This window comes from Oncorhynchus keta, chromosome 4 (genome assembly GCF_023373465.1).
Source record: "Oncorhynchus keta strain PuntledgeMale-10-30-2019 chromosome 4, Oket_V2, whole genome shotgun sequence".
Taxonomy (NCBI): domain Eukaryota; kingdom Metazoa; phylum Chordata; class Actinopteri; order Salmoniformes; family Salmonidae; genus Oncorhynchus; species Oncorhynchus keta.
In genome coordinates, this window is record NC_068424.1 from 50,534,739 (window position 1) to 50,560,000 (window position 25,262).

The following is a 25,262-nucleotide window of genomic DNA, read 5'->3' on the forward strand; positions in this document are numbered from 1 at the left end:
TATTATCCCAGGAGGTCAACCTTTTCTCTTTACCTTCCATTGAATATTAAAGACATATAAGAGACAATTTATTAAACTCTCATTTGCTTGTGTTTTCTGGCAAAGGAGTGTGCTGTTTGGACTGGGGAATGACACAGGTAAGTCATAGTTTTGTTTGCATGTACAGTGCCTTCTGTCTACTTTAATACACACCAGTGAATTTTTCCCAATACTTTTACTCCCCTAAAGTGGGGGGACTATGTACAAATTACTAAATGGTTCACCTGATATGGATGAAAATCCCCTCAAATTAAAGCTGACATACTGCACTTTAACCTTATAGCCATTGTTATATTTCAAATCCAAACTTTTGGAGAATAGAAGAAAAAAGAAGAGAACATGCTACCCTGTCCCAATAATTATGGGGGGCACTGTACTGATAACAATTCTATTTGCAGATAGTCCTAGTCCTTGTTCCCCTTTTCTGACATGAGAGATATTGTTCCTCTTTTGTCTTTAGACTCGTGATGGATTCTGCCAGGAGACCCTGTTTAATATCTGTGTGTTTATCAGTACTGGCAGCCACTTGTCTTCCATGCTCTGGTATGGTCATAAATATACTGTATAATAATGTAATTATGAAGCATTAGTGTTACAGTAGTATCAATCAAATGCATTATGGCTTTGACTGAAGACTGGAGGAGTGTTGTGAAATTGTCCATTAATGTCCAATGTCAGTGTGTGATATTGGTTCTGTGTCTGTACCAGGCTCCCCAGGCCCCAGCCTGTGGGGTAAGAAAGTGGTGTTCATGGGCCGTCACTGTGTGTGGCAGCTGGATAAGGGGTGCCTAGTGCCTCCCCTGGAAGAGCTCAGTGTGTGTGTGCACCTACACCGGGAGATCGCAACATCTGAGTGGACAGGCTTCGTGTACAAGGCGCCTGGCGAGAGACAGGTAGAGCTGGGTCTTGCAGGCCGAGGAGGGTTCCTGGTGGCATGGCTGTTTGGGCATCAGTGGTCCGTACCAGAGGATCTGCCCCTGAAATGCTGGCACAATGTCTGCCTCACCTGGTCCAGCCACTCCGAGAGGCTCCGGCTCTACATCAATGGGAGCAGTTGCCTGGACGCCCATGTTAACGCCACCCTGCCCCGGCGACTGGCCCACAATGGCACCCTGACCTTGGGGGTGTCCCATAACATAGTGGGTGGGGTGATGGAGTTTGAGAATGGAAAGAACTTCCTGGGGGCCATCAGCCTGTTCAGGATGTGGGGGCATGAGCGGACAGCTGAGGAGCTGAGGGCCCAGAGCTGTATTATAGGGAACGTGGTGAGATGGGACAACAACGACTGGGATTACCAGATTTGCCTACCTGAAGATGACACCAACATCCAGTGTGGTTAGTTTCCATACTTATTGTGTTCTACTGTATTCTATTGTGGTTGCTATTTTGAGTTCTATTAAAAGGGCTCCATTGAACAAATGTACAATAAAGGACAAAAGTTATACATTTACATTTGTCATTTAGCAGACACTCTTATTCAGAGTGACTTAAAATCAAATCCAATCAAATGGTATTGGTCACATACACATGGTTATCAGATTTTATTGCAAGTGTAGCGAAATGCTTGTGCTTCCAATTCAGACAGTGCAGTAATATCTAACAAGTAATCTAACAATTCCACAACAACCACCTAATACACACAAATCTAAGTAAAGGAATGGAATAAGAATATATACATATAAATATATTTTTACCTTTATTTGACTAGGCAAATCAGTTAAGAACAAATTCTTATTTTCAATGACAGCCTAGGAACAGTGGGTTAACTGCCTGTTCAGGGGCAGAACGACAGATTTGTACCTTGTCAGCTCAGGGATTTGAACTTGCAACCTTTCAGTTACTAGTCCAACACTCTAACCACTAGGCTACCCTGGATGAGCAATGACTCAGGTGAGTAATGCAAGATGTGTAAACATGATTGAATTGGCATTATTAAAGGAGCATTATTACAAGGAGAAATTTGTGTAAAGTGCCTTGCTCAAGGGCATATCGGCAGATTTTTGTTCTCCCCTTCATCTACACTGATTGAAGTGGATTTAACAAGTGACGTCAATAAGGGATCATAGCTTTCCCCTGGATTCACCTGGTCAGTCTATAATGGAAAAAACAAGTGATTCATGTTTTGTACACTCAATGTACAGTTGAAGTCGGAAGTTTACATACACTGAGGTTGGAGTCATTAAAAGTATTTTTTCAACCACTCCACAAATTTCTTGTTCACAAACTATAGTTTTGGCAAGTCGGTTAGGACATCTACTTTGTGCATGACACAAGAAATTCACTGTATCACAATTCCAGTGGGTCAGAGGTTTACATACACTAAGTTGACTATACCTTTAATGAGCTTGGAAAATTCCAGAAAACAATGTCATGGCTTTAGAAGCTTCTGAGAGAATAATTGACATCATTTCAGTCAATTGGAGGTGTATCTGTAGATGTAATTCAAGGCCTACCTTCAAACTCAGTGCCTCTGCTTGACATCATAGGAAAATCAAAAGAAATCAGCCAAGACCTCAGAAAAAAAATTGTAGACCTCCACAAGCCTGGTTCATCCTTGGGAGCAATTTCCAGATGCCTGGTATAAACACCATGGGACCATGCAGCCGTCATACCGCTGTAATGGCTGTCGTCTGGGGAAGGAGAGGATGACCAATGCGCAGCGTGGTAAGGGTTCATATTTTAAATATTTTAATGAACACTGAAAACAATAAACAACCAACGAACAGTCCTGTAAGGTGCAACACAACACTAAACAGAAAATAACCACCCACAAAACAGGCTACCTAAATATATATATTTTTACCTTTATTTAACTAGGCAAGTCAGTTAAGAACAAATTCTTATTTTCAATGATGGCCTAGAAACAGTGGGTTAACTGCCTGTTCAGGGGCAGAATGACAGATTTGTACCATGTCAGCTCAGGGATTTGAACATGAAACCTTTCGGTTCCTAGTCCAACGCTCTAAACACTAGGCTACCCTGCCGCCCCTATGGTTCTTAATCAGGGACAACGATTGACAGCTGCCTCTGATTGAGAACCATACCAGGCCAAACACAGAAATAGAAAATCATAGACAAACTAACATAGACAACCCACCCAACTCACGCCCTGACCATTCTAAAACAAGAGACAAAACAAAGGAACTAAGGTCAGAATGTGACAACCGCTCAGGAAGGAGACATGTTTTGTCTCCTAGAGATGAACGTACTTTGGTGCGAAAAGTGCAAACCAATTCCAGAACAACAGCAAAGGACCTTGTGAAGATGCTGGAGTAAACAGGTGCAACAATATATATATATCCACAGTAAAATGAGACCTATATCGAATTACCCTGAAAGGCCACTCAGCAAGGAAGAAGCCACAGCTCCAAAACCGCCCTAAAAAAAAGCCAGACTACAGTTTGCAACTGCACATGGGAACAAAGATTGTACTTTTTGGAGAAATGTCCTCTGTTCTGATGACACAAAAATAGAACTGTTTGGCCATAATGACCATCGTTATGTTTGGAGGAAAAAGGGGGAGGCTTGCAAGCCGAAGAACACCATCCCAACTGTGAAGCACGGGGGTGGTAGCATCATTAGGTGGGGGTGCTTTGCTGCAGGAGGGACTGGCGCACTTCACAAAATAGATGGCATCATCAGGAGGATGGAAATGTATGTGGATATATTGAAGCAACATCTCAGATATCAGTCAGGAAGTTAAAGCTTGGCCGCAAATGGGTCTTCCAAATGGACAATGAACTGAAAAAGCGTGTGCGAGCAAGGAGGCCTGCAAACCTGACTCAGTTACACCAGCGCTGTTAGGAGGAATGGTCAAAAATTCACCAAATTTATTGTGGGAAACTTGTGGAAGGCTACCTGAAATGTTTGACCCAAGTTAAACCATTTAAAGGAAATGCTACCAAATACTATTTGAGTGTATGTAAACTTCTGACCCACTAGGAATATGATGAAAGAAATAGAAGCTGAAATAAATCATTCTCTCTACTATTATTCTGACATTTCACATTCTTAAAATAAAGTGGTGATCCTAACTGACCTAAGACAGGGAATTTTCACAAGGATTAAATGTCAGGAATTGTGAAAAACTGAGTTTCGGGGTATTTGGCTAAGGTGTATGTAAACTTCAGACTTCAACTGTACATATTCAAACACATACAAATAGCATGGACAAAGCATACACATGGACGCAAATGGAATGCACATTCACATTTTTCACTCTGTTAGGCATACCTATTTGTAATATCTCTCTTCTTCCACAGGGGCTTTCCCCAATGTGACAGCCTCTCCTCCCACTGTCACCAACACCACTCCTGGTTCACCAACCAGCACTAATACATCAGGTGACAAAGTTATTTCATAAAATAGAAATGCTGACTGCTATGCACTAAGGAGGACCTGAAATTGGCTTCGATTACATTTTCATAAATCTATTCAAAAGAAGCTGGTTAATTTCTTGTCTGTAGACCCTGTAACCCCAACAGAGACACAGCAAACACCCCTTGGATTGCCTGTAAGTCCCACTGGCCTGTCTACAACCAAAGAACCTTCAGACCTCAACTCAACAGGAACAGGTCAGCCAATAAGACACATTTGATTAGAGTCTGCTATCGCAAGAAATATGCTTCATTTTCATAGAAAAATCTCAGTGGCTCTGAAGTTCTTTCCGTCTCCATGGGTGCAATATTCAAGGTTAGAGATGAAGGCTGTTCAAATGTACAATGATTTCCACTGTTATGCTGCTAGGCATTGCATCCACCTTCTACAGAGTTCAAATGAAGCTGAACATGACAATGACTGTAACTGGCAGCGACCCAGGGGAGACCATTCAGACGTGGGTAAGAAACACAACAATGACAACACTGAAACTGGAAGATGATAAACATACAATGACATTCTCTTCGATGTAACTTTTTTATACAGCGTCTTTATGTATTGGCTACAGGTTCAGAGAAAGCTTGGGGAAGTCAGGATGAAGGCATTACATTTCCAAATATTTCAATCGACTTATAAGTAAGTCCTCATCATTCACAAATGGCATCCCCTACCTACATGAATGTATATGGCTACATTTAAAATAGCATATTTAAAAGCAAGACTGCGTTTGATGTGCAGGGGTGGAACGAGTACTGAAATATCCTACTCAAGTCGAAGTACATTTACTTCAATGAAGTAAAATTACTGGTGTAAAAAAAAAGCTACTCAGGTAAAAGTTATTGAGTTACTTTTAAAATGAAAACATTGAGCGTAATAATAATTAGCTAACTTTGCTAAGGTTACCTTACGGCTGTTACACATGATCTTTTCCAAAAGTAAGAGATTGAATAAATGGAAACAAACAGCAACTGAGTTCATTTATTTTATGATTGCAACATCTGTATGTAAAAATACTATTATACTATGAACATATTCAAAATAAATGTAACATTCAAAGCAACTAAAATCAGGGGTGGAAAGAGTAGGCTTCTGAAATATCCTACTGAAGTAGAAGTACTGTTACTTACATGACATTTTACTCAAGTAGAAGTAAAATTACAACAACAACAACAACAAAAACGTTCTCGGAAAAGCGACTCAATTACAGTCACTAGAGTAGTTGTAATTCGTTACTTTACACCTTTGTCCATGTGTTTTTTTTTACAGGGGCAATGATAAAAAAGAGACTCAAAGAGTGGAGATGGTGAGTATGCTTTCAACATTTTGGCTTTTATCAAACATGCAAATTGATTAGGGTATGATTAAATGTCAAATGTTATTTGGGTAAACAAAGCACCACCGCAGCAATAAGGAACCAGTTATACTACTGCAACAATTAATAACCATAATCTTTATTACCACACTGTAAGTCTATGGCCTTGTCTTCAAATAACATTCAATATGAGTAAACAAATGGTTTCCCGGTAGCAATGAATTCTGTGTGTTTGATGAACAGTAAATACTTCCTTGTGGTGTCTTCTCTGTTAGGCTGCTGAGCTGAGAAATCAGAAAAGGTAAGTGATGATGAAACAAACCATGTCTGATCATTCAGAGACGCCTTGATAGATATTGAAAACTACATCTTGATGTAGTATGCAGTTGAAATTACAGTAACCATTATTTGATATTTTACTGAATCATGGGAGGTATGTATCATGCATCTCACAATGTTAATTTAGGATCAGTTTTGCCTTTTAGATCACAAGGAAAAAGATAACATGGATACGGAAGACCTGATCCTAGATCAGCAGTCCTATTCTGAGACGCTTGATACGTATGGACCCTGGTCTATTAGCAGCTGCCTATGGTTTCGGGTACTCATCCCATGTTGTCTGTATAGATTTAGATGTACCTTCCATATTCAGGATGCTGATGCACGGAACGTCATGACCACTCAGAGACTCATCAATGACCTTCTGTCCAGGATCCATTTTGGTGGAGAGATCCAGGTAGACAGCAGAGACGTTCACGTCTCACATATAGGTACAGCACGGCTTTCCTCAATCTGTATTAGATTTGCTGATCTACACTGAGTGTACAAAACATTACGAACACCTTCCTAATATTGAGTAGCACCCCCCTTTTGCCCACAGAGCAGCCTCAATTCGTCGGCGCATGGACTCTACAAGGTGACGAAAGCGTTCCACAGGGATGCTGACTCTAATGCTTCCCATAGTTGTGTCAAGTTGGCTGGATGTATTAGATCATTCTTGATCCACAAGTGTTCAGCGTGAAAAACCCAGCAGCATTGCAGTTCTTGACACACTCAAACCGGTGCGCCTGGCACCTACTACCATACACCATTCAAAGGAAATTAAATATTTTGTCTTGCCAATTCAACCTCTCAATGGTACATATACACAGTCCATGTATCAATTGTCTCAAGGCTTAAAAATATTTCTTTAACCATTCTCTTCACCTACACTGATTGAAGTGACATCAATAAGGGATCATAGCTTTCCTCTAGATGAACCTGGTCAGTCTATGTCATGGAAAGAGCAGTTGTTCCTAATGTTTTGTGCACTCAGTGCATATTAGACTTGATAAGTGAATGAATGGTGTCCACTGCTGTCATCCATCATACTTTCTCAGATCTGTGATTACTTCAGGAAAGAAGGACGGTGCCTGACTTCCTTCCCCCTCTACAGATCCAGGGAGCTGTCCTGAGGACACCCATGAGAGTATCAGGGGTGTGTATATATGGCCAATCAAAGATGCCCAGAAGACAGAAACTATGATCTGTGAGAAGAACAGTGGTGCCAGGGCTTCCAGGAAATGGTGAGAGGCCCAGCTAAAGTTACGTTTGCAACAATGCTTGTTGATTGGTAAACATATGTGCCATCAGTGCATTTGCAAAGTATTCAGACCCCTTCCCTTTTCCACATTTTGTTACATTACAGCCTTATTATAAAACAATACAATTAATTGTTTTCCACATCTATCTACACATAATACCCCATAATGACAAAGCAAAAACAGGTTTTATCAATTTTTACAAATAAATTAAAAACAGAAATATCACATTTACATAAGTATTCAGACCTTTTGCTATGAGAATCAAAATTGAGCTCAGGTGCATCCTGTTTCCATTGATCATCCTTGAGATGTTTCGAAAATTTGATTGGAGTCCACCTGTGGTAAATGAAATTGATTGGACATGATTTGGAAAGGCACATACCTGTCTACATAAGGTTCCACAGTTGACAGTGCATGTCAGGGCGAAAACCAAGCCATGGGGTCGAAGGAATTGTCCGTAGAGCTCTGAGACAGGATTGTGTTGAGGCACAGATCTGTGGAAGGGTACCAAACATTTCTGCAGCATTGAAGGTCCCAAAGAACACAGTGGCCTCCATCATTCTTAAATGGAAGAGGTTTGGAAGCACCAAGACTCTTCCTAGAGCTGGCCGCCTGGCCAAACTGAGCAATCGGGGAGAAGGGCCTTGGTCAGGGAGGTGACCAAGGAACCGATGGTAACTCTGACAGTGCTCCAGAGTTCCTCTGTGGAGATGGGAGAACCTTCCAGAAGGACAACCATTTCTGCAGCATTCCACCAATCAGGCCTTTATGGTAGAGTGGCCATACAGAAACCACTCCAGTAAAAGGCACATGACAGCCTGTTTAGAGTTTGCCGACTCTCAGACCATAAGAAACAAGATTATCTGGTCTGATGAAACCAAGATTGAACTCTTTGGCCTGAATGCTAGACGTCACATCTGTAGGAAACATGGCACTATCCCTACGGCGAAGCATGGTGGTTGCAGCATCATGCAGTGTGGATGTTTTTCAGCGGCAGGGACTAGTCAGGATCGAGGGAAAGATGAATGGAGAAAAGTACAGAGAGATCCATGATGAAAACCTGCTCCAGAGCGCTCAGGACCACAGCCTGGGGCGAAGGTTCACCTTCAAACGGGACATCAACCCAGTTCACACATCCAAGACAACGCAGGAGTGGCTTGGGGACAAATCTCTGGATGTCCTTGAGTGTCCCACTCAGAGCCCGGACTTGAACCTGACCGAACATATCTGGAGAGACCTGAAAATAGCTGTGCAGCGACGCTCACCATCCAACCTGACAGAGCTTGAGAGGATCTGCAGAGAAGAATGGGAGAAACTTCCCAAATACAGGTGTGCCAAGCTTGTACAGTCATACCCAAGAAGAATCGAGGGTGTAATCACTGCTAAAGGGGCTTCAACAAAGTACTGAGTAAAGGGTCTGAATACTTATGTAAATGTGATATTTCAGTATTTAAATGTTTTTTTTTTAGATATGTGTAAAAACTTGTTTTTGCTTTGTCATTATGGGGTATTGTGTGTAGACTGATGGGGGGAAATAAAACAATTTCATCCATTTTAGAATAAGGCTGTAACGTAACAAAATGTGGAAAAAGTCAAGGGGTCTGAATACTTTCCGAATGCATTGTATGGTCAGATACTGTAAAGTAAAATTATGTGTATTATATCCCACAATGCAGTAGACCTTGTTAAGCCAGGCAAAATTTAAAAAAAGCTTTATTCAAAACAAACAGTGGCCGAGTCCTCTTAGCCCTTTATGTCTTTCTGAGAATTTGTGTTTCTGAGAATGTGTACTCTTAGTATTATGACAATATTCAGCTTTTTACCTGTTCAATGCCAGAGCTGTGAAAACGGTCAGAGGAAAAAAACACATGTTGTCATAGCGACGGCTCAGTGAGGCCCTCCTTCAATTAACTTCAACACACAATACAATCCTGTTCTATGCGCTCTTCCATATGTGCACACAATCACCTACTCACAGTTATGACACTGGTGGATCTCTGACTGCTAGCAATCAAGCAATAATCAATTTCCTTCAACTGAATTATTAGGCTACCAATGTCTCACAACACAGATATTAATATTGCATGAAGATAAACCAGACAAGTCCAATAACTGAATGATGAGGATAATCAGTTTTATGGGGCCGTGAATGGAACGCCTCTGCTGTCAGAGTGAAACATTGTCCTAATGTTTATTATGCAAACAGTGAAACATTGTCCTAATGTTTATTATGCAAGCAGTGAAACATTGTCCCACGTTGTTTCCACGCCATTAAAACAATATAATAAACTATGTGATGACATTGAATCAACGTGGAAAACTGATTGGATTTGCAAAAAGTAAACTTAAGGACACTTCGTGTTTTTTTTCACCTAAACTTTAACTTAAATCCAATGACATGGTGAAATGTTTTCTTGGTTTCACGTTAAATTCACAGTAGTTGACAACTCAAACAAATATAAATCAAAACGGACATCTGTGCCCTCTGGTTAAGGCTCCTACAGGAAGGTTTACTCTAGGTAATAAACATTGAAGACCTTTTAGGGGGCAGGAGCAAATAAAACATTTTCATACGGGATGGTTTGGGTTAGATGATCAGCAACAAAACCGACACGTGCACAACTTTAGCACAACAAAAACAGAGTTGGCTTAAAATGTTGACAACATTTAAACTATATTTCGTCTCCCATGTTTATTGAAAACTTAAATACATTTGCACAATGAGCACTTGTCTCTCAAAAACATTGTTAAAGTTGTTGGTTAGCTTGCTAGCAAATTTTTGACATTTAGTGTAACAAAGACTGGTCTTGCCTATGCCGCACAGCCATCGCTCATCCATATATTTTTTATGTACATATTCTTTTTCCATCCCTTTACATTTGTGTGTTTAAGGGAGTTGTGAATTTGTTAGATTACTTGTTAGATAGTACTGCACTGTCAGAACTTGAAACACAAGCATTTCACTACACTCACATTAACATCTGCTAACTATGTGTATGTGACAAATAAAATGTTATTTGATTTGATTTGGTCTCGGCACCAGTGAAACCGATGTAATCATACTTCATAACTCTCTTGCGTTGTGTTTTTAAAGAAAACTCTGTCCAGCCAGCGATTCCAGTTGATTGGTGTTTATTCTGACGATAGATACAAGGAAGCACGTTAGATGTGCAGTTCAACAGTATGTTGATGGCTGTAGATTAGTGATTCGTCTATTAGCATGGAAATAGCTGAAGTAGCAGGGAGCTAATGCAACCGTTACAACTAGAGCATGCTAGCTAACTCGCTCTTACAGCAATAACATATAACATAATAACATAATAAAAGCACATCCCAGGACGACCCCAATTATCTAACAGGTACGTGCACATTTAAACTCATCAAAAAAATAAACATTATTCAATTTCTGTTAGTCACATGTCTGTGGAATTTATTCAGTTTATGTCTCAGATGTTGAATCTTATTATGTTCATACAAATATGTACACATGTTAAGTTTGCTGAAAATAAACGCAGTTGACAGTGAGATGACGTTTCTTTTTTTGCTGAGTTTATATACACAGTTGATTGGTGTTTATTCTGACGATAGATACAAGGAAGCACGTTAGATGTGCAGTTCAGTCAACAGTATGTTGATGGCTGTACACAGTGAACTCATACACAATTGTAAATATAAAAATATACTGAACAAAAATATAAACACAACATGCAACAATTTCACGATTTTACTGAGATATAGTTCATATAAGGAAATCAGTCGATTGAAATAAAATAATTAGGCTCTAATCTACAGATTTCACATGACTGGGAAGGGGTGGAGCCATTTTTGGGCCTGGGACGGCATAGGCCCACCCACTTGGGAGCCACCCCCACCAGCTGGGGAGAAAAGGCCTCGCAAATCAGAATTATTATTTTTTTTTAACAGACAAACATCCTGGTTAGCGTCTCTGGCAACCGAACCAATAGATCGAAAGACCTAGGGTAGCAACCCTAGATTTGTGTCAGGACTATATATTGTGAAATAATTTAATAGTATCAATAAATTACTAAAAATACAGTATTGAAAGTAGGAAAATATGTCAATCATTATTTGAATATTTTGGTAACCTGTCGTATAAAAGTGATAATGCGGTGCGTGCCAACATATCCTCCAAACACCGGCTTCGAGGGCATTATCACGTAACTATGTCCTGCCATGGTATAGGCTCTGAAATTAAATAGGCAATGATGTGCTCCTGTTACACAACAATACTGTAGCCTAACGGTACCCATACTGTCAAATATTTTACAGAAGCTACCAGTCTGTACCGAGTTGGCAGAATGTTTTAATGGCAAATTGTTCTGGACCTGTCTGTAGAACGTTTGAATCCCACAACGTTTTGCATTTCCCCTAGCTGGCTAAACTTAACTCCACGATTGACGACGTTTTTATAAAACAACCACTGATTTCAGCACCCAAAGAATAGTGACCAATAACACCGAACAATGTTGTCGGAGCTTCATTCCGCCCACACTAGTCGAAGCTCAAGTGCATCGGAATTTATTTATTAGGCTATTGGTCCAATTAAATCAGAGATGCACATGGTAATTTGTCGTATGGCTCCTTCGGGAATATAAACCCATCACGGCTAGAAAAAGTAAGGAATTTGTTCTGCATTGGTTATGAAAATAAAATAAAAATTATCAAGTTTTATGTCTAATTATTTTAGATGATAAAGTAATCATATAAAACAGATTATTTTTCTCAAGGCAAATGGCTACATTCTTGTTAATATGTTTTCCAGTTGTTTTATTCATAAATATGCCTTTCATCATAACCTCCATTTGCACAAAATACTTAGGCCTACTCGCCAACTTGCAATACAATATTTCCACCACTAACAGATGTGCATACACGTGGTCTAACGTTTGCCAGGAGGTGAGCATATTGTAAAAAATATATATATATATAAATAAATGCCAACTGGCGCATTCACATTTTGAGGTATATTTTGTATGGACACACGGTTTATAAATGAGTCCCCTGAAGACTGAGTCCAAGATGTCTGAACATTGTGTTCAAGGTAATTTACTCATGTTCGCATACACCAATTCATGGACCATCAGTATCTGGGTTGCATCCGGTTTACACGGACCAACATCACATGTACACTAGCCCTCAGTGCACACAGGAAGCAGTGCATGTTTACTTCGACATTATATATGTTTTATAAAGAGTGACAACACTGCCATGTTGATATGTGCTTTGCTGTTGGAAAACCACATTAGAGTCTGACTTTCACGTGTGGCAGCCTCAACTTCACTCCTGTGAGTGACGGAAAATAAAATCAGCAACAATTATTTGAATAATTCAATGGATGTTTTGTGCACAAAGTTGGTGACTAAGGTGTCTTATTAGGAATTTTCTAAACTGAGTTTTGTATGTGGCCGTTTTTGGAAATTGTCTTTCTGGGCCAGGTGTCAGTTAAACTGCAGTACCGAAGCAAGATTATGACATCTCGAAACAGCTGTTTTTAGACCTGAACCCTGGCACGTTGGGTGGGGGCCGTGAACTTGACGACGTCACAACGACCTAAGCGCATTATGGAAGTCCAGAGGGTACATCATTATGAATAAATCAAAAATGCCCTCATTATGTCGAGATCACGACTTATTTATCTCACTATCACGACATAACAAAAGTTGTTTAGTCAAGATCACAATATAATTTTCTCATGATTATGACATAACATAAGTTGTTTTGTTGAGATCACAAGATATCTATAAATAGGAGCGGACACATAGATTGACAGTATGGCTGGGGCGGCAGAGCCCACGTTGTATCAACGCGTATGTTTTTATTGATTACCTCACTAAGGGATGGTACATTTCATGCTAATATTATGCCTTTGTTTGTGTTTGGAGCTCATTTTCAGTTTATAAGTTAGAATGTTACTACCAAGCTAAATGTCCTTACCATCAGCTACGACCTCTTGGGGCATCTCAGCCCTCATGGGGCATTTAAGACTTGAACATGCCTGACAGGCAGCCTGTCTCCCATCCTGTATGCCACCCCCAAGACCACAGCCAATCGCATGCAAGCAACAACGTAGCTCAGGTGCCTTCAGAAGGTATTCATATGTCTTGACAAATTCTACATTTTGTTGTGTTGCAGTCTGAATTTTCTCACCAATCTACATACAACAACCCATAATGACAAAGTGAAAACACATCTTTAGAAATTTTTGCAAATTTATTGAAAATTAAATACAGAAATATCTCATTTACATAAGTCTTCACAACCCTGGGAATACTTTGTAGAAGCACCTTTGGCAGTGATTACAGCTGTGAGTCCTTCTGGGTAAGACTCTAAGAACTTTCCACACCTGGATTGTGCAACATTTTCCCATTATTTAAAAAATTCTTCAAGCTCAGTCAAATTGGTTGTTGATCATTGCTAGACAACCATTTTCAGCTCTTGCCATTGATTTTCAAGTAGATTTAAGTCAAAACTGTAATTCAGCCATTCAGGAACATAACATCAAATCAAATTTTATTTGTCACATTCGCCGAATAAAACATTTGTAGTTTACTTATGTTCTCCATGATGACTCCTTAGCCCACCGTCCTTGAAATAATTGTTTTTTTAATCATTGTAATAATAGATGTGCAATTATGCAAAATAGCAGCATATTGCTTAATGACTACAGATCAGAACAAGACAAGACTAGTCCTCTCGTCGTCTGCTCATTTCACCTTAATCTCCTTTTCTCTTGGTCCCCTTCTTCACATTAGTGAGTTGGATGGAGTGACTGAGAAGGCCAAATGGGCTGAGCCAAACCTGAAGGCATGCAAGCCAATGATCACCATCTCTGATCTGGACAATGTCACCGTCACAGCAAGTAAGCCCCTTGTGCAGTCTAAATACCAGTGACTAGGTTCTGGTGAAATAACAGTCATTTGTTATGTATTATACTGTACCAACGGCATGCATGCGCTTCCCTAGCCTATCTATTTCCCTTTGTTTGTCTAGTAGTATATTCAAATATTACAATGATGTATTACATAACTTTGGACTTTGTGTCTTTTCCTTCCAGACAACTCAGCAGATGTGGTGGACATGATTGAGGACCTCCTGGGTGTCGAGGGGGACCTGAGTGACTCCCAGCTGGCCACCGTGGTCCAGAAGCTGGATGAGGTTCTGGGGGTCAGCACAGTGACCCCTGCCCTCGGCGAGGACATTGTCAGCATAATCGCTGACATCCTGGGGTCCAGTTCTAACCTATCAGCGGTCGCCAACGAGTAAGGGAAAGGGACAACGGGGAGAGGGAATGTGGTTGCGTTACAAGAGTACATTTGAATCTAGCCTCATCTAATTTGTTACCTTCACTGCTGTCGTTTATGGCAAATCTGTCACGCACATTTCCCATCATGTTCCCAACAGCATACTGGGTATCACAGGCAGCGTTGGGGACCAGATGGATTTCCCTGAGGAGTCACAAAATGTGACCGTCCCCTCCCTGGCTCTCTCCATGATCAACGTAGATCCAGAGCAGTTCCAGGGCCTCACGTTTGGCGTGTCCTCCTTTTCAACTGGCCTTGCTCCAGAGGTAAGTCAGCAATAACACTCTATTTTCTCGTCAGGCACGTACTGGATTTGACAAGCAGTGCCTATCACAGCTGACAGAAATACACTGTCTATGCTCCAGCAGTCCTGTCCTGTCAATATAAATGCCCGATCCTTTTTTGCTCGAGTCCTTCCTTACTGAAAATCAATAGCATGAAACACTAGACTGTTTTTACTCCATTCAAATGAGGGCATGCCCTTGAATGAAGAGAGAAAATGTAGGACACATGCAGAGGTTATTGTGAAACAGCTAAAGGTTTCTCGGAACTGACTCTAGCCTCTAGCATTCATTTCTAGTTAACCTTCAATGTGGAAAAACAGCACAGGATTTAAACTGCGCCGAAACACTGAATGGTAATGAAACTACAACGATTTAAAGGAACAAGAACATTGCTTTACAATAACAGTGTGTATTCTAACACTTGTCCAGTGTTGTCTCTGTGGTGTAAGGACCTATTACATTTAATTCCATGATGGAATGGAGTTATATAGGACGACTTGAATAAAACATATGTTTTGATTTACTTCAAATCAAATCCAAGTTAACAGTTTAGCAGAGGTTATAGTGGGTGCAGTGAAATGCTTATGTTACTACCGCTTAACAATGCAGTACAATGTCAAACAATTCAAATGTAAGGGGGGAAAAAGGACAAGAAATCAAGAACAGTGTGATAAATCTGATTAAAAATCCAAATAGCGCTGTAGCAGTAGCCAAATGTAATATATACATACTGTATATACACCTAGAGAATTTACACAAGATCAGCTTAGACAGATATGTACAGCAGTATATATATTAGAGTAAGTTATGTCAAGAATCCAGTGTATATATAAATATGTGGTGTGGATAAATAGTGTAAATAAAATACAATGTACAGTAGGAGAAATATTATGATGAGCACAGTGTGAAACGGGAAGTGACCAGTAGTTCAATGTCTCTATAGCATGAGACAGCAGTGTTGGCTGTGTGTGTGTGTGTGTGTGTGTGTGTGTGTGTGTGTGTGTGTGTGTGTGTGTGTGTGTGTGTGTGTGTGTGTGTGTGTGTGTGTGTGTGTGTGAGTCTGTGAGTGTGTTTGTGAGTATGAGGTGTGTGTGGAAGCTTGTGTGTGTGTGTGTGTGTGTGTGTGTGAGTGTGCATCACCTGGTAAGTATATGTACACCTCTTTCTGTTGTAGATCTTTGTCAACCAGACATTCCTGAGTCAGCCTTGCGACGGCACAGTGGCGTCCATCTCTCTGCCCCGTGACCTTCAGAACTTCTTCCCCGAGGGAAACAAAAAAAAGCGAGTTCAGTTCCACTTCTATGGCACACAGGAGCTCTTCAAGGTGATGACGTATGAGGTGTCTAATTATTTTGGGTCAATTATTCATTAATAAGGAATGATACTCGGGATGTTTCATGGTTTTCTTACTTCAAATGAAAGCTTCCAGAAAATGTACAGTAATTCAGTGTTCAAGTTTTATGATCATTCACAGGATCCAGAGACCAACTGGACGCTGAACAGTTACGTGGTGTCTGCCAGTGTCAATAACAGCAATGTCAGCAACCTCGGGAATCCCGTGGTGGTGACACTTACTCACCTCAAGCCCAAAGAGGTGAGGAATAAAAAAAAATGCTTTATCTTACCACTGAGCGTAGCGATGACGAGCTAAATCCTTTTCTTCCCCAACAGAAAAACGACAAGGTGGAGTGTGTGTATTGGGAGTTCCAGAAGAACAATGGGAGTGGTGGGTGGGACAGCAACGGCTGTGAGACACTACCAAGCATCTCCGCTTATCAGACCACCTGCCACTGTTACCACCTGACCCATTTTGGCGTGCTCCTGGTGAGTCACCTTTTTCAAATCACACTACTGCTTTAGTGCAGTGCATCTGGACTGATATATTATGCTCCTATTGTGGTGTCCTACAGGATGTGTCCAGGACTCCTATCAGTGAGGCTGACCAGGACACACTGATGGTCATCTCCTACTTGGGCTGTGGTGTGTCCTCCATCTTCCTGAGCATCAGCCTGCTCACCTACATGGTCTTTGAGTAAGTCAGCATCCAGACAAATAGAATATTGTTCTCTATTTTTCTGTATCCTTTGGCATCTCTCCCCCTTTTCTCTCTGTATTATCTAATCTTCTCCTGTACTTCATCTGCCACTCTCACTATTCCTCTCATTCTCAATCTCTTTCCACTCATCTCCCAATTTCTCACCCTGTGCCTCTCTCTCTATCTCTCACACACTCCTTTCCACTCTGTCACAGGAAGCTGCGTCGAGACTATCCGTCTAAGATACTCATCAACCTCTCTGTGGCTCTGCTGGGCCTCAACCTGGTTTTCCTGATGGACTCTTGGCTGTCCTCCTTCGGCTTCTACAGCCTCTGCATCGCCACGGCAGCCACGCTGCACTACTTCCTGTTAGCCTCATTCACCTGGATGGGCCTGGAGGCTGTCCACATGTACTTCTCTCTGGTCAAGGTCTTCAACGTTTACATCCCCTCCTACATCCTCAAGTTCTGCACCCTCGGCTGGGGTAAGCCAAGGCAGTCTGAGGCAAAATAAGGACACTTGTAAAAACATCTTTAAAGTAACTGTCCAATGAAAATATTTTAAAAGCTGTTAACTCATACCCAAATAATGTCATTGACTCCTTTACTTGTATTTGTGACCAAGTCAGAAATTAGAGAAAAAACGTTAAAAACCCCCCAACTCAAACCGTTTAAAAAATGCTTGCTATTTCCTCATAGAGGATGACGTCATGTTTTTGGCTGAGAGGTCTCATTGGCTCATTAGCTGAGCTGGCCAATCAGCTGTTTTACTTGACATTAATATTTTTATGGTTGAGGCTACGAACACAGAGTTTTCGCCCCCGCAACTCTGGAAACGTCTTTCTCAAAACTAAGGATCCGAATAACATTCTGCGCATGTGTGATTTTACACACACATTCAAGTTTCTCTATTTACACTATGCTTTACTCAGCCTCTTCTGAACCGTCAACCAATTTGAGCGACATGATAATGAAGCCTCATATTTCTGAAGAGCTGAAATAAGCCTTTACAGAATAAAAATATTCCAAAACATGCATCCTGTTTGCAATAAGGCTAAAATAAGGCTAAAGTAAAACTGTGAAACATTTGGCAAAGAAATTAACTTTATGCCCTGAATACAACGTGTTAGGTTTGGGGCCAATCCAACACAACACATCACTGAGTACCACTCTTTATATTTTCAAGCATACTGGTGGCTGCATCGTGTTAGGGGTATGCTTGTCATCAGCAAGAACAAAGGAGTTATTTTGGATAAAAATAAACGGAATAGAGCTAAGCAAAGGCAAAATCCTAGAGAACAACCTGGTTCAGTCTGCTTTCCAACAGACATTGGGAGACAAATTCACATATAAGCAGGACAATAACCTAAAACACAAAGCCAAATATACTCTGAAGTTGCTTACGAAGACAACATTGAATGTTCCTGAGTGGCCGAGTTACAGTTTTGACATAAATCGGCTTGAAAATCTATGGCAAGACTGGAAAATGGCTGTCTAGCAATGATCAACAACCAACTTGACAGAGCTTGAAGAATTAAAAAAAGAATAATGTGCAAATATTGTACAATGCTGGTGTGCAAAGCTCTTAGAGACTTACCCAGAAAGATTTGCAGGTGTAATCGCTGACAAAAGTGATTCTAACATATGTTGACTCAGGGTTGTGAATACTTACGTAAATAAGATATTTCTGTATTTCTTTGCCAATAAGTTTGCAAACATTTCTAAAAACAGGTTTTCACTTTGTCATTATGGGGTATTGTGTGTAGATGGGTGAGATTTTTTTGTTTATTTTGCCATTTTGAATTCGGGTTGTAACAACAAAATGTGTAATAAGTCAAGGGTTATGAATTACTTCTAAAGGCTATCTGTCTGTTGTTAGGGATATTGCCGTAGCACAAGCAAGACGCAATCTACACATGGCATTGGGGAAAACTATCAGAGTTTTGTGTGATGATGCAATCGTTATAGTTATGCTGCCATAAAGCCATAGTTGCTGAAAAAATAACTCTGCCTCCCAATAGCAATGTTTGCACATTAAATCGCTATTGACTGCCTCTGTGTCTTCATTGTTGGTATGCTGTATATTTATAAATATATATACAGTGGGGAGAACAAGTATTTGATACACTGCCGATTTTGCAGGTTTTCCTACTTACAAAGCATGTAGAGGTCTGTAATTTTTATCATAGGTACACTTCAACTGTGAGAGACGGAATCAGAAAATCACATTGTATGAATTTTAAGTAATTCATTTGCATTTTATTGCATGACATTAGTATTTGATCACCTACCAACCAGTAAGAATTCCGGCTCTCACAGACCTGTTAGTTTTTCTTTAAGAAGCCCTCCTGTTCTCCACTCATTACCTGTATTAACTGCACATGTTTGAACTCGTTACCTGTATAAAAGACACCTGTCCACACTCAATCAAACAGACTCCAACCTCTCCACAATGGCCATGGCCAAGACTAGAGAGCTGTGTAAGGACATCAGGGATAAAATTGTAGACCTGCACAAGGCTGGGATGGGCTACAGGACGATAGGCAAGCAGCTTGGTGAGAAGGCAACAACTGTTGGTGCAATTATTAGAAAATGGAAGAAGTTCAAGATGACGGTCAATCACCCTCGGTCTGGGGCTCCATGCAAGATCTCACCTCGTGGAGCATCAATGATCATGAGGAAGGTGAGGGATCAGCCCAGAACTAAACGGCAGGACCTGGTCAATGACCTGAGGAGATCTGGGACCACAGTCTCAATGAAAACCATTAGTAACACACTACGCCGTCATGGATTAAAATCCTGCAGCGCACGCAAGGTCCCCCTGCTCAAGCCAGCGCATTGTCCAGGCCCATCTGAAGTTTGCCAATGACCATCTGGATGATCCAGAGGAGGAATGGGAGAAGGTCATGTGTTCTGATGAGACAAAAATAGAGCTTTTTGGTCTGAACTCCACTCGCCGTGTTTGGAGGAAGAAGAAGGTTTAGTACAATCCCAAGATCACCATCCCAACCGTGAAGCATGGAGGTGGAAATATCATTCTATGGGGATGCTTTTCTGCAAAGGGGACAGGACGACTGCACCGTATTGAGGGGAGGATGGATGGGGCCATGTATCGTGAGATCTTGGCCAACAACCTCCTTCCCTCAGTAAGAACATTGAAGATGGGTTGTGGCTGGGTCTTCCAGCATGACAACGACCCGAAACACACAGCCAGGGCAACTAAGGAGTGGCTCCGTAAGAAGCATCTCGAGGTCCTGGAGTGGCCTAGTCAGTCTCCAGACCTGAACCCAATAGAAAATCTTTGGAGGGAGCTGAAAGTCCGTATTGCCCAGCGACAGCCCCGAAACTTGAAGGATCTGGAGAAGGTCTGTATGGAGGAGTGGGCCAAAATCCCTGCTACAGTGTGTGCAAACCTGGTCAAGAACTACAGGACACGTATGATCTCTGTAATTGCAAACAAAGGTTTCTGTACCAAATATTAAGTTCTGCTTTTCTGATGTATCAAATACTTATGTCATGCAATAAATGCAAATTAATTACTTAAATCATACAATGTGATTTTCTGTATTATTGTTTTAGATTCCGTCTCTCACAGTTGTACCTATGATAAAGTGTACCTATGATAAAAATTACAGACCTCTACATGCTTTATAAGTAGAAAAACCTGCAAAATCGGCAGTGTATCAAATACTTGTTCTCCCACTATATATATATATACAGAAATTGTTTGCTCATTGGGAAATGAATATCCAACAAGTCAGTGACAACTGTGTGGAGTTTGGAGTTTGTGACAGCAACTATGTGAGCTTATTGCAGTGTTATAGACACTATGTCCTCAGATTTACTATGATCTTCTATGTACCTTACCTTCTTACGACTCTTGTGTAGCTTGTGAGCGTCACAAAATTTGGGCATGTTCATGAGTCTCAGCTTTTCATAGATATTGTTTAATAGTTTGTATCTCAAACGATTCGGACTCTACAGATGTTTTTGTAAAAAGACCCGGCCCCAGTCCATTTGGGGATCCGCTCTTACAAACACCACTCTAGCTCAGCCCCCGTTAATCACACAGACTAATGGTTGGTATTAATGGATGTAGAAGAAGTAGACCAATTGAATGGTGCAACCCATATTGTCAATCATATTGTAAAAAAAATGAACATCAGTCTATCAATCAAATCAAGGTAAATTAAAGTTATTTAATTTCCTTTTGAGTGTTTTTATATTGTAGTCAGCGATTGAATCCTTCACACGGATCCTGTTTGACCAAGGGAATAGAATGAAGAAGTAAAGTTCTCTGTCTCCACACAGGCATTCCTCTGGTGGTTGTCAGCCTGGTCCTGGCCATAGAGAAGGATGCCTATGGCAATGTTCTATCTGGGGACTCCCTTGACTCTCTACAGGGCTCAGAGCCATTGTGAGTATGCAGCATGGCCAGTTGACCACTGTTACAGATACATGTGATTAATCACATTTCTCTTTCTCTCTCTCTCTCTATTTCACTCTCTCTCTGCCTCCCTCTTCCTCTTATTCTCAGCTGTTGGATGCAGAGTAACGTTTTCTTCTACATCACCATCGTGGCATTCGTGCTACTGGTCCTGGTCTTTAACATGGTCGTGTTCATCATGGTTCTGATCCAGATCCGACACATGCAGACCAATAATCCTGCAGCTACAGTAAACAAGCGCAGTGTCATGCATGATCTGAGGGCGGTGGCCAGTCTCACCTTCCTATTGGGTCTCACCTGGCCAATAGCCTTTTTTACCTGGGGACCGGCCAGGGTACCTATGCTCCACCTCTTCTCAGTCCTCAACAGTCTGCAAGGTAAGGGGACCAATATACGTCGTCTACTGTACAATAGAGAGAGAGAGAGAACCCATTATCTTCTCTCCGGCTGTGTTTCAGGGTTCTTTATCTTTGTGTTCCACTGCCTGATGAAAGAGAATGTGAGGACGCAGTGGAGGATCCACCTGTGCTGTGGCCGATTCAGGCTCAATGACTACTCAGGTACAGTCGAGGGACCTCCAATCAGTCTATCTGATATTGCATAAGCCCCATGTGGTTCATAGAGAGTGTTCCTGAGGTTGCTTCATTTTTACCTTTGACCCTGTTTAGATTGGAGCCGCTCCGTGACGATGGGCGGCAGGACCAAGCAAAACCATCTGGTGCACCGCTTTCCGTCTGTCAAGTCTGTCAACACCTCCTCTAGGAAGATCTCTGATGACTCCACTACAGCTAGCGGTAGCTCTTCCCCACCCTACCACCAGTGGGCCTAGTCTACTGTAGCTCCACCAGGGGGCATAGTCTACTGTAGCTCCACCAGGGGGCATAGTCTACTGTATCTCCACCAGGGGGCATAGTCTACTGTCGCTCCACCAGTGAGCCTAGTCTAGTTCCACAAAGGGTATTAACTTGGCTCCACCAGGGGGCCTAGCCAGGCTCACAACATAGTGCCATAATACCACTCACCTGGAACAATGAGAAACACTTGAGCTCATGACACCATAGCAGACACCTAAGTTCAGTCCATTCTGAATTACACTGTGAAAAGTCCAGATACTCGACTGATTCTATCTAAATGACCAGTATCCTTCCCACGAACTGCTGTATGTCTCTCTGCAGTGCAGTCTCATCATCCTCAGGAGATATTCATTCATACTCTATGTGCAAGTATTAGCCTGTTCTGTACTTTAAAGGACATAAGCTCTATTATTATAGGACAGGGAGGCAAGTAGCCTAGTGGTTTAGCGTTTTGGTTCCAGTAACCGAAAGGTCGCTGGTTCGAATCCCCAAGCCAACCAGGTGGAAAATCTGTTTTCTGTACCTTTGAGCAAGGCACGTGACCCTAATTGCTACTGTAAGTCGCTCTGGACAAGAGCATTTGCTGAATGACAAAAAGAAAGTTGACTTCATGTCAGACTACTGTTGTAGAGTATGATCAATATTTTGGTACTTTATTGCATTCTCTTTGTTAAATGACATTTCTCTTTCTCAAAATCTGTTTCTGTTCTTCTTTTCATGATGTTAAATAAATAAAACATACACATAGTGAAGTTTAAAGAGTCAAGGACGCTTAATGACTTTTTTTTGACTTCATAGAAAGAACAGATCTTTTCAAACAAATGTACAAAGCCTCCTTGCTGTTATGCAATGAACTGTAGGCCTACCATTGATCTGTGGATCTGTCACCATCTCAACTGAGAAAAAATCCAGGACATTTCATGACACACGTTATGTTCACCGCCATCTCTAAAAGACTTGAAGGTTGATGAATGTGGGTTGTTTAACGTAGGGGATAATGCAGTAAAGATATTTTGTGTTCAGTCTTTTCTCCATTTCTCCATCTCAAATGCAGCTTACTGTATGAATGGGGCTCTTCCCACGCTCGCCTTTTGACACAAAGATAGGACTACTAAGTAACAATTAACATTCTGTATATACAGTAGGGTCTGAAATTATTGACAGCCTTGATAAAGATGAGCAAAAATTACTGTATAAAATAAATACTGTGCTATATTGTATGCTCAAACAAATTGGGAAATTGTACTATTGTATTCAAATACAGTTGCTCAGAGAAAGTCCATGGCAAAAACCGGTGGAATCAATGCTGTTTCCACGTCATTAAAAAATATATATATCTATGTGATGATGTTGAATCAACTTGGAAAACTAATTGGATTTGCAAAAAGTCATATATGTAAGGGAAAGTTCGTATTTTTTTCTTTTAACCTAAATCCAATGGCAGGGTGACATTGTTGGTTGATTTCACATTGAATTCAAGTTTGTTGACAACTCAAGCAAATGTAAATCCAAACTAGACATTTAATTGACGTCTGTGCCCAGTGGGAGAGATTTTGTTTAACAAGAAATACTTGTTTTTTTTTTAAAGATATGGTCAAAATGATTGACAACCCTGTTTTCAATACCTTTCAATACTTCACCTTGCAAGGATAACGGCACTGAGCCTTTTTCTAAAATGTTTTATGAGTTGGAGAACAAATTGGGGGGATGCAATAAAATGCTAATTAATTACTTAAAATCATACAATGTGATTTTCTGGATTTTGTTTTAGATTCCGTCTCTCACAGTTGAAGTGTACCTATGATAAAAAATCACAGACCTCTACATGCTTTGTAAGTAGGAAAACCTGCAAAATCAACAGTGTATCAAATACTTGTTCTCCCCACTGTATGTGTTCTACACTACAGGGTAAAAAACTATTAAGTTGGGGTGCTTCCAATATCCTGTCTGTAAGAAGAGCTTCATGTACTCTATGTGACAGACCTCTGGGGTCTAATACTCTAATACTCCTGGTCTTGTAGGATTACTGCAGGGTGAGGCCTAGGGGTGAAATGTGGACTAATGCACTTCTTTACAGTCATAGGTCCCATTTCCTAAAGTGTCTCAGGTAGGAGTGCTGTTCTAAGACCAGCTACCCTCTGTCCATGTAACCATATAAATGATTATGAAAAGGCTAAACGGATCCTAGATCAGCACTACTATGTTTCATGAATACAGGCCCTGCCCTGGTATACAGTGTACTCCAATTTATGTGCCTGTTCTGGTACGTTATCACTTTGCTCACTTTGTTGTATGATGGGAGTATGTATTCTCTTTAAATGACATTGAATAAACCAAGTCAAAGCTGAGTCTTATTTTGGAAAATACATATAATTTGTTTGGCTCATGTGTCTTCCAGACAGTATACACAGTTTGTGGAGGACACATTGTGAGCATGTTCAGCAGTGTAGTCCATTCAAAATGTCCATTCTCAACACATCTGACAATAAGGCTATTTGTCAAGTACATGATAGCATAACGTCACGTTTCTCATTGTGTTCTTATATTGACTAGTGAAAAGATGCCCCACCACATCTCCATTGGTAGCTGTAACTATCATTGTGGTTCTCTGCATGTGTAACAGGAAAACCTCAGTGGTGTCTTTTGTTATTGTCAGTGTACTTTCTGAAATCTGTCATCATTTATCATAATATCAATCACGAACACGGCTCTCGTTTTTGTAAGAGAGCTATTTAAAATAAGAATTTCAAATATAATATTAACATGTTATTACACCCCTAAATTAAAAAAAAAACAACCTTTTATTACATTATTGTCTGACATTACTGTGTGAAATGCTCAGCTGTGCATTCTGCCTAAAGGAAAACATCTATACCAAGCATATAAAGCTTGTCTTAGTTTAACAATATAATTATTACTTGCACAGTGCACAAAAAAAGTATGATAATGGTGTTTTCTCCGCGTAACAGCCATTCTATAACGATTGTATTCATTTGAATCCTTTCAGTAT

The 25,262-nt window shown here is 40.8% G+C and overlaps 1 protein-coding gene across 1 annotated transcript; it reads left to right on the top strand.

Annotated features, from left to right (window-relative positions):
- On the top strand, positions 1-24,525 carry LOC118376902 (adhesion G-protein coupled receptor G2-like). The gene is made up of 23 exons (XM_035763715.2): positions 1-137; positions 500-582; positions 748-1,374; positions 4,302-4,382; positions 4,506-4,613; positions 4,786-4,877; positions 4,985-5,052; positions 5,683-5,719; positions 6,004-6,029; positions 6,356-6,498; positions 7,164-7,293; positions 14,085-14,191; positions 14,387-14,591; positions 14,734-14,899; positions 16,092-16,241; positions 16,392-16,511; positions 16,589-16,741; positions 16,828-16,949; positions 17,168-17,436; positions 21,263-21,368; positions 21,489-21,775; positions 21,857-21,958; positions 22,067-24,525. Exons 2-23 carry the CDS (start codon positions 507-509, stop codon positions 22,225-22,227), a joined length of 3,336 nt encoding a protein of 1,111 aa, XP_035619608.1. The 5' UTR covers positions 1-137; positions 500-506; the 3' UTR covers positions 22,228-24,525.
- Positions 24,526-25,262: the final 737 nt, after the last annotated feature.